Source organism: Hibiscus syriacus, unplaced genomic scaffold (assembly GCF_006381635.1).
Source record: "Hibiscus syriacus cultivar Baekdansim isolate YM2019G1 unplaced genomic scaffold, ASM638163v2 tig00016563_pilon, whole genome shotgun sequence".
Lineage (NCBI taxonomy): Eukaryota > Viridiplantae > Streptophyta > Magnoliopsida > Malvales > Malvaceae > Hibiscus > Hibiscus syriacus.
Window position 1 is genome coordinate 44374 of NW_024062387.1, and position 10761 is coordinate 55134.

Consider the following 10761-nt stretch of genomic DNA (forward strand, 5'->3'; position numbering starts at 1 on the left):
CGATCAGCTGAATTCAACTTGCAAATATAATAAGCTAAAAACATACTTTTAACCTTAATATTTATAATAAAACACCAGCAACCATGTCGCATGACAAAAATTGAAGGACTTTTTCATGGAGGAAACGATGCCTTTCACACCATAAACACATTTTTCTACCGACATTACGGCCCACTATATTTATATATTATACTCCAACCATAATATATTATTATAAGTTCATAAATGGGGCTTGTGGTTTCAATATTGGTATGTGGAGAATAGCAGACTGGGATTTTTCTTCTATTAACCTTGTAGCCGGAAAAATAATTAAATTGAGCAAGAATATTATCAATGATATTCAGGGATGAACACATGAATTTAAGTTAGGGAACAAACTTGAATTTATAAAATTTCAGGGGGCAAAAATAAATTTTCAATAAAAAAATCTAAAATATATGATAATCCTAGATTTTTAAGGGAATATCACCTCTACCCGTCCCCGCCTAGGTTGATCTTTGATGATGCTAGCTTGGGCCATATCGGCTAATTAACTTATCAAGAATCTAACTAGATGTTAAATTATTAAGGAAAAATAAGTTCAAAAAGGAATTTTAGACACAAGAACATGTGTTCCTTGATTAACTTGTCAAGTGATTCTAATTCATGCTTCGTCATTTTTCCTAATTTTCTTTTTTTTTCTCTTTATTTTTTTCTGTTTAATCTTTTATTTTTATATATTTGACTTTTTGTATTATTTTGTTTTTGAAATGATCATCCAGCTCAGTTGGTAGAGCACAAGGTTCTTAACCTTGAGGTCGTGGGATCAAGTCCCACGTAGGGCATTTCATAATTCGGAGGTCTCTTACGGAAGCTGCTCTCAACCTGGCGTTGGGGTAGCCTACTATCTTACCTCCCCCTTACCCCATACATATGGGAAAAAGGGACAGCAATTTTTATTATTTTGTTTAAATGAACTTTTTTCTATAGAAAATAATGTATTTTTTTTATTCTTGTATCATTTTTTTTAATGACGGAGATAGTTACATCTTTTGTTAACGTTTATTTAGTTATTTTATTGACCTATTTCTTATTTAGATCTCAAACTAGTTTTCTCATAATAATAGGTACTCACAATTATCTCGAAGTACGAAAATAACATATTCTAGTTAATAATTTAATCAAATTACGAATAATAAAAAGATTAAGAAAACAAACCTAGATTGAAATTACTCATTTCAAAATTTTAAAAATTAGTTGTCGGTTTAAACAAAGAGAAGAAAATTGATTAGAATTTATTAGGGTAAAAGTAAATTTATGTTAAGAAAACTACAAGAAAAGTAAGATGGTTTCATATAAAAATAAAACCGATAAAAATAAGTTTATTTATGAAAAAAATAAAATTTAGGGTAAACTACATGATTGATCACTTTTGTTTAAGTTTTGTACACTTTTTCTCACTGAATTCAAAAATTGGTCACTTTCATTTTTATTTAATTTAAGATGTGATTACTAAAGTTTAATTGTCGTTAGACCTTTAACAGATTGCTAATATGACATACTAAATTTATAAAATTAAAAGAAAAAAGTACACAAATAGTCACTAATGTTTGAGTGTATTTTCGTTCTCCCACTAAAGTTATAAAAGTAACAAATTGGTCACTAAAACATCAAATAGGTCTAACGACAGTGAATATTTAGTGACCACATCTTAATTAAATAAAAATAAAGTGCCCAAATATTAATTAAATAAAAAATAAAGTTCTAAAAGCAACAAATTGGTCACTAAAAAAGATAACTTTACTTTAGGTACTTGTTTTGACCTATTTTTTATTTTCGAAACTTTAATGAGGAAAACAAAAACTTACTCAAACATTAGTGACCATCTGTGTATTTTACCCTTTTTAATTTTATAAATTCACTGTGCTATGTCACCATTCCGTTAAAAATCTAACAAAAGTTAATCTTTAGTGACTACATCTTAATTAAATAAAAACAAAAGTGCCTAAATCTAAATTAAAGAAAAATGAAAGTGACCTTATATTATATTTTTTGAATTCAATAAGAAAGAGTGTACAAAATTTAAACGAAAATGATCAATTTTATAGTTTACCCTAAAGTTTAAACATGAGTTGATAGGAAAAAATAATTGTTTTAGAATAGGCTTATATCACAAATAAGTACCTAAAGTATAATTCCCTTTTCATTTAAGTACCTAAAGAATTTTTTGGTTAAAATAAGTACCTAAAGTGACTTTTTTTTGTCAAAATAAGTACGTAAAAATATTTTATGTCAAAATAGGTACCTAAACTATTCAATTTTTCATCCAAGTTCTAAAAAAATTGACATGCGACATTAATTAAAGAATACTTTAGGTATTTAGATGAAAAAATTAAATACTTTAGGTACATATTTTGATAAAAAATACTTTATGTACGTATTTTGACCAAAAAAATATTTTAGGTACTTAAATGAAAAAGAGAGATACTTTATGTACTTATTTGTTATATAAGCCTTTAGAATAATTGCTGAAAAAGTATTTAATCAATAAAACCTCGTTGATACCAATACAATAGCATATTCTATAATCGATCTTCACCTACTCCACTAAAGTAAAACGAATCATTTGTATAGATTTGTTAGTGTAATTAAATATACTAATAAAATCATGGATTAATTAATTAACAAAGTAAGAAAAAGGGATTGGAAATTATTTGAGAAGTCTTTGTATTTCTCCCAAGGCGGGGGAAGAAGTGTGAGATTACATGAGAGTGAGCCATGGAAATATTACCAAGCTTAGCCATGGTTGCAGTGGAGTGTTCACACGTCGTCGTAAGCATTCTATTCAAAGCTGCTTCTTTGAAGGGGATGAGCTATTACAACTTCATTGCTTACTGTTATGTTTTAGGCACCTTGGTCTTCACACTTCTAGTCTTCTTTAGGTCTCTTTCGATTTTTGAGCACTTCATTCTTCAATGTCTGGTTTGTACACTCTATATTCTTCGTTTAACGATTGATATGTTTGCAGAAATACAGTGTTTCGTCCTATGAAGTTCCCTCTCATCTCTAGACTTTGCCTTCTTGGGATTTCAGGGTATGGCAGACTATACACATACACAAAGATACCTGTAGATATGTGTAAAACCCATGATTGGTTGAGCTTTGGAGACAGGTATTTAGGTATGATTTGCGCGTATAAAGGTATAGAAGTGGGCTCTCCAACACTTGCATCAGCCATTAGCAACCTCACTCCAGCTTTTACCTTCATACTTGCTGCCTCCTTCAGGTTCCTTTTTTGTTTATTTCATGTTTATGATCATGCTTGAGCTAGTTTCCTAAACCCCTTTGTTTTCTCCTTGTCTTTGAATATTGGAATGTATAACAAGGATGGAAAAGGTAGATTTTAGAAGAGAAACAACTCAAGCTAAAATAATTGGCACCATAACATCAATAGCTGGTGCATTAGTCATCACCTTTTACAGAGGCCCCAAAATTCTTACATCTTCACCTTGGACATCATCATCATCTGTTGTGCAACCCCAAAGACCTTTGCAGTCTTCTCAATCAAATTGGATTGTTGGTGGCATCCTTGAAGTTATTGCACATCTTCTTTATTCGTTCTGGTATGTTATCCAGGTAAAAACTATACATGCTTCCAAGCTCAACCTTGAATTGTTTAATATCTTACATGAAGTTATGTTGTGTTGGATTTTAACCCTAAAACAACGTTTCAGGCGCAAGTGATGAAGATATATCCCGAAGAGATTGTTGTAAATTTATTTTACAACTTGTCTGTGGCCCTTTTAGCTGTACCAGTTTGCTTGATAACAGAACCACAGTTGAGTTCTTGGAGATTAACACATAATATATCAGTTGTTGCAGTCCTATATTCGGTAATACTTACCGATAATCAACGCTGGTAATCGAATACATTATTCGGAGTATTGGAATGTCACTTATTTGTTTATGGCCTACTTGTTTAGGGGCTTTTTGGGTTCTCATTTAGCTCATGTGTTCACACATGGGGCGTACGGTTGAAGGGGCCTGTGTTTGTTGCAATTTTCAAGCCAACCTCAATAGTCATAGCTGCTGTTATGAGTGCCATATTCCTTGGCGAAGCACTTCATCTTGGAAGGTAAAAGCAATCTATTGTTTCATATAAAAGGAATAAGAGAACAAAAACAAGGCTGAATCAAAGTTAATTTTGCAGCGTGATAGGGGCAGTGATCATAACCGGTGGCCTTTATGCTGTATTATGGGGAAAAGCAAAAGAAGCAGAAGAAATGAGAGATGAAGAGCCCTCGTCCGGTGGCAGGGTCCCTTTGCTGCAAAGCTATAAATGTTGAACAAATGTGTAGTGTAGTGTAGGTAATACAATGCCAATGCCTTTTCTGTTTCCCACTACTCATTGACACAATAATTTTATGAGATTTGTGCAGTCCTACACCCTGTGAGCCACCAACACCGAAACAGGGCACATCATCATATGCATAAACAAGATCAGAACAAAGCACATTAAACAAAACAGAGACGAAGCGGAACATTACGTAACTCTACTTTTGTATTGTGTATTGAAATAAATTTATAGCATATTTGTTGTAGTGCCTTGCAACTTGTGAACAAAACCATCAATTCTAGTACATAAGATCAATGGTTTATTCACCACTGCAAGTCGTGCAAACCCGCCCCTCTCCCACTATCATAAGTTACTTTTATCACTCTTCCGATAACCGTAGCAATTAGTCGAAACAAGAGTTTAATTGACGTGTTTTAATATTTTGTTATGGTTAGTAACAGTAAAATATGAATTCTAATAAAATATTTTACTAGTAGGATTGTTTCCAATAGAAACACATATCTAAATCGAATGATTCTTATTCAATTTGAAATCCTTTACATTATCAACGCATATTAGTCTCCGAGTACCTAATGAGCTTGTCCGCATAGGACTCCTTTGCCTCGTCGGGGAGTCATCTCCACAATAGCATCCTTGACACAGGGACAGCCATAGAATTTTATGTTATGAGATGAACTTTTTAAAATTCTAGGGACAACTGCATTCAGATTTTCAATTTTCAAGAGGGATGACTACATTCAGATTTTCAAGAGGGGCAACTGCCCCCGCTGCACCCCTCGGTCCATCCTTGATCCCTGATCATTTCATCAAATTAATTTTGACTTATTCGGTGAATTTTCATTTTATCGAACAAGACAGATATTTCGAGCTGTTTGGAGTTGATACATAACCTATCATGTTTGAAATGGTTCATAGGGTTCCAGTCTTAGCCGTGGTTGCAGTGGAGTGTTTGAACGTCGTCATAAACATTCTATTCAAAGCTGCTTCTTTGAAGGGGCTGAGCTATTACAACTTCGTCACCTACTGTTTTGTTCTAGCCACCTTGGTTTTCATCCCTTTACTCTTCTTTAGGTCTCTTTTTTCTTAATTCTTCCAATAAATTTATATAGATTTCTCAGAACTTTGATATCAAAGTTTAATCTGATATGTTTGCAGAAATACAGTGTTCCCTCCTTTGAAGTTCCCTATCATCTCTAGACCCTGCCTTCTTGGCCTTACAGGGTATATAAAAGTATATATATATATATACTTATAAGCACGTAGATCTTTAAATTTATACCCAAGATTTGTTGATGTCTTTGAGATAGGTGTTTAGCAAGGATATGTTCATATAAAGGTGTACAACTTAGCTCTCCAACTCTTTCATCTGCTCTTGGCAATCTCTTACCAGCTTATACCTTCATACTTGCTGTCTTATTATTGGCGGCATGCTTGAAGCTGTCGGATATCTTCTTGTCTCATTCTGGTATATCATTCAGGTAAATTGTCGGGGACTAAAGTTGAGAGAAAATTAGTTGTGGGGTCAAAGCCTTAACTTGCATAATATTTAAATAGTAAGGGACTAAATTTGAGAGAAAATAAAGTTTGAATACCTAAAACTGAACTTGAATCTTTTATAACTTAACAGGCCCAAGTAATGAAGATGTATCCAGAAGAGACTGTTGTAACTTTCTTTTACTTGTTCGCCGCCCTTATATCTTTTCCAATAAGCATAATAGCAGAACCACAATTGAGTTGTTGGAGATTAACGTCTACTGTATCAGCTGCTGCAGCTTTTTATTACCTTTTGATATTGAGTGTTCACACTCCTAGTTTTCACGGTTCTCGAACCTGGGTCTTCAAAGAATAATAACAATTCATTTACCACTTGGATCGACTACCTAATTTGCAGTATTTGAACGTCACTTATTTGTTTATGGCTGCTTCTTTAGGGCCTTTTTGCCTTCTCAATTTGCTCAGCTGTTCACGCATGGTGTATATGCTTGAAGGGGCCTGTGTTTCTTTTGCAAGTTTCGCACCAACTTCAATTGTTATAGCTGCTGTTATGAGTTTCATATTCCTTGGCGAAGCAATTTGTCTTGGAAGGTAATTGATCAACTCTCTCATGTCTCTGGTAAGGTTTTAATTTCATAATTTTGAACTCGATATGGTTATATAACGTATTTATGATATGAAAAAAAAATGATTAAAACATATTAAGTAAATCCTTCCCTAGAAATAAAAGGACCATATTGTAAGGAAGGTGTGTCAGGTGAATAATCAGTATTCATGCATGTTATTAACTCAATTTTTCATTCTCAATGTTCTATTTATGGTGAATTTGTGTAGAAGCCATGAATGTCTATTGAGGACCTCGATACTTCCACGATGAAATTTTGCAGCATGATCGGAGCAATGATAACAACCGTTGGTCTTTATTGTGTATTGAGAGATGAAGATGAGTTCGGTGGCTTAAATAGGTTAAGACCCTCCTCTGATAGTGGGGTTCCATTGCTGCAGAGTTATAAAACTTGAGGAAATGGGTGGGTAATGGTCAACACTTACAAGTTACAAACACAAAAGCCTACCAATATTAAGATGCAAAAAGGTTTCATCAGTTTGTCAAGAGTTTGAGAGAAGTTTACTTCATAATTGAAATTCAAATGTATAGTAATTTATATTTTATCATTTGATATGATTTAATTTCAGGGTAAAGTACACAAAAATTTCTTGACTATATGATATTGTTTTGTTGAGTCATTTAACTATTAAAAGTTATAAAATAGTTTCCCGACTAGAGGGTGTTGCTTTGTTGAGTCCATCAACTATTAAAAATTACAAAATGATCACTCAACTATTCATTATGTTCTAAACTCATCTTTTTTCTGTTAATTTTTTTTTGAAATGGGTATTTTTTGTATGGAATTTAAATGATAACACATACAAAATAGGATATATGTATCAGCCTCATTAAAAAAAAAACTTCCCTGACTATTAGGAGGAAAAAGAGTGCCCACACAATATCAATAGCTTTAACAATGACAAATAACATGAAGAATCGAATAGTAAAACGCAAGCACTCGGACCAACATGAAAACGACTCATCTTCCCCGCTGAAAGAGCAGATGATAGCAACCATCGACTGCTGACCAGCAAAAGCAAACATCACAGCGCATCCAGAATCTTGACCATATAACGGACAAATGCTTTAGAATCTTTCAATCAACCATCACAACCTGAAGCCAAAGTCTCTCTCGCAAAAACATCCATGTGGATCAATCCGACCATTCGATCATCACCAACTACTGTAGGGATCAACCAACAACACCAGCTCTGCTATGCTCATTATTAAGACCCGCCTAAACAACCCAATATAAACAACATAACTCCTAATTAGAAGACAGCCTAGCTCAGTTACATAAATCATAGTAACACATATCCAGAACGGCAACTCCACGCTGCATTCCTTTACAACCGATGGGAATTAGACTCTGCTCCTTAACTTCAAGACTCACATCCAGCACTTGTACATATCATAAAATCACACAGAAACAACCACAGATGAATTGACCGTTAACTTGTTGACTGTGATATGATAAAATCTGATCTTAGAATCTCAAACTAATATCGTATCTCAATTTTGGAACATAATGATCTCAACAAAGCAATATCCTATATTCGGGAGATCATTTTGTAACTTTTAATCATTTTGTAACTTTTAATAGTCGGAGGACTAAAAAAAATAACATCCTATAGTTGGGGGACCATATGTGTACTTTACCCTTTAATTATGAGATGTGAGTTATATTTAGACTTTATAGATCTTTTTAAGGTTTTTGTGAGCCTCAAATACATCTTTAAAGATTCAATCATACATTTCACAATATACACACACATACACGAATGTATTAGATCAACCGATATTTATTATACGAAAAGTGCACTTATATGTAGTGTAATGTAGGACATCACATTACACTCAAACGAAAAGGTTAAAACAATTATAACTTATATTTTCATGACACGGTCAAGTCATGGTTGTAGGTTCACTCAACTCAAGTTGAGATAGACCTGGTTGGAGATTGAGCCATGGCAGTTGTGCCATATAGTAATAATCAAGTTGCTACAGTTTTAAATCAAGTAGCCATTGTTAAAATCCAAAAAGTAAAACAAAGATTATACTTTTAAAGGTTTGACTCTACAAATAAATAAAGAAGAAATCTTCGTTTCTTGAGTTTAGGGTAAGGAAGGAGAAGAGAGAGATTGCAGGAGAGTCGGCCATGGAAATATTACCAAGCTTAGTCATGCTTGCTGTGGAGTGTACAAACGTGGTCATAGCCATTATATTCAAAGCTGCTTCTTTGAAGGGGCTGAGCTATTACAACTTCGTCACCTACTGTTTTCTTCTAGCCACCTTGGTTTTCATCCCTTTACTCTTCTTTAGGTCTCCTTTTTCGTAATTCTTCTAATAAATTTATATAAATTTCGCATAACTTTGATATCAAAGTTGAATCTGATATGTTTGCAGAAATACAGTGTTCCCTCCTTTGAAGTTCCCTCTCATCTCTAAACTCTGCCTTCTAGGCCTTATCGGGTATACAAGTATATACACGCATACATACATATATTTATATAGCACATAAAGCTTTAAATTTATGCCCAAGATTTTTTGAGATGTTTTTGGGATAGGTGTTTAGCAAAGACATATTCATATAAAGGTGTACAACTTAGCTCTCCAACTCTTTCATCTGCACTTGCCAACCTCGTACCAGCTTTTACCTTCATACTTTCTGTCTTCTTCAGGTTTCTTCTTCCTTCTTTACTTGTTATTTATTTATGTTCATGCTTGAGCTATTTTCCTCAGTCCATTTATTTTCTCCTTTTGTTTGAACATTGGCATATAAAAAAGGATGGAAAAGGTAGAATTTAGAAGAGCAGCAAGTCAGGCTAAAATCATTGGAACCGTAACATCAATATCTGGTGCGTTGGTCATGACTTTCTACAAAGGCCCAAAAATCATTTCATCATCACCATCTGTTTTACAACTTCAAAGGTCTTTGGAATCTTCTCAATCTAATTGGATTATTGGTGGCATCCTTGAAGCTGTTTCATATCTTCTTGTTTCATTCTGGTATATTATTCAGGTAAATAGGATATAGTTGGGGAGTTGGGGTGAGGGGTCAAAGCCTTATTTTGCATAAGATTTAAATTGTCAGGGACTAAGGTTGATAGAAAATAAAGTTTGAATACCTAAAACTGAACTTGAATCTTTTATAACTTTAGGCCCAAGTAATGAAGATATATCCAGAAGAGATTGTTGTAAGTTTCTTCTACAACTTGTGTTCGGCCCTTATATCTTTGCCAATAGCTTAATAGCGGAACCACAATTGAGTTCTTGGAGATTAACGTCTGGTGTATCAGTTGCTGCAGTTTTATATACGGTAAAATTCTGGCAATTAGTTATGGTATTGGACTACCTTATTTGTAGTATTGGGATGTAACTTTGTTTATGGCTGCTTCTTTAGGGCCTTTTTGCGTTCTCATTTAGCTCATTTGTTCACACATGGTGTATACGCTTGAAGGGGCCTGTGTTTGTTGCAAGTTTCACACCAACTTCAATCGTTATAGCTGCCGTTATGAGTGCTATATTCCTTGGCGAAGCAATTTATCTTGGAAGGTACTACATGTTCAGAATATTTTTAGTTTATTGACCATGCAAACACATTCTGTAGACACAATTGTTTGAACCCGGATCTTCTAATGCGAAAGACTAACTTGGAGTTGTATTGTAAAAGTGATATTATCCGATGTTGGTTAAATATTTACAGCTTGATCGGAGCAGTGATCATAACAGGTGGTCTTTATGCTGTATTATGGGGAAAAGCAAAAGAAGCTGAAGAAGTGAGGGATGAAGAGCCCTGTGGCTTAAGCCCCTTGGGACCCTCGTCTAGTGGTCGGGTTCCTTTGCTGCAAAGCATAATTGGACAATAAGTTAAGGCTAGACAGCTCAATTTAGTTGACCATTCTTGGAATATGAAAAGAATAGGAATGATATGTTATTAGGGTATACGCACTTGGTTGATCTTGTATTTAATTTTTTAAGGTTCTTTTTATGTATTTAAAGATTTTTATAGATCTTCGAGATCTTGATATGAAGATAAAGAGAAGACATTGGAATTATAGGATTAGAAGATTAGCTGAGCTGATCAGCTGAACTCAACTTGTAAATTTAATAAGCAAAAAACATACTTTTAAACTAAATATTTATAATAAAATACCAGCAGCCATGGCACCCATGACAAAAAAAGAAAAACTTTTCTATGGAGGAAACGATGCCTTTCACACCATAAACCCAATTTTCTACTGACATTACAGCCCACTATATTTATATATTATACTCCAATCATATTAAATTATTATAAGTTCATAAAGTAGCTTTCTTGAGA

At 33.7% G+C, this 10761-nt stretch overlaps 1 protein-coding gene and 1 long non-coding RNA gene across 2 annotated transcripts; both read left to right on the forward strand.

Moving 5' to 3' along the window:
* Window positions 1-2704: 2704 nt before the first annotated feature.
* On the forward strand, window positions 2705-4512 carry LOC120208377 (WAT1-related protein At5g40240-like). The gene is made up of 7 exons (XM_039207668.1): window positions 2705-2921; window positions 3008-3073; window positions 3152-3265; window positions 3366-3615; window positions 3714-3872; window positions 3963-4114; window positions 4190-4512. The coding sequence occupies exons 1-7, from the start codon at window positions 2758-2760 to the stop codon at window positions 4323-4325; spliced, it is 1041 nt and encodes a 346-aa protein (XP_039063599.1). The 5' UTR covers window positions 2705-2757; the 3' UTR covers window positions 4326-4512.
* Window positions 4513-5274: 762 nt separating this feature from the next.
* Window positions 5275-5754, forward strand: LOC120208382. Its single transcript, XR_005524313.1, has 3 exons — window positions 5275-5407; window positions 5492-5557; window positions 5644-5754. It is a non-coding gene; the product is annotated as an uncharacterized LOC120208382 (long non-coding RNA).
* The last annotated feature ends 5007 nt before the right edge of the window (window positions 5755-10761 follow it).

Bases quoted from the DNA above. Each gene is read 5' to 3' on its own strand.
- LOC120208377 (XM_039207668.1), top strand. From the start codon at position 2,758: ATGGAAATATTACCAAGCTTAGCCATGGTTGCAGTGGAGTGTTCACAC. The intron at 3,616-3,713 runs GTAAAAACTATA...ACAACGTTTCAG, and splicing joins CGTTCTGGTATGTTATCCAG to GCGCAAGTGATGAAGATATA. The intron at 4,115-4,189 runs GTAAAAGCAATC...TTAATTTTGCAG, and splicing joins GAAGCACTTCATCTTGGAAG to CGTGATAGGGGCAGTGATCA.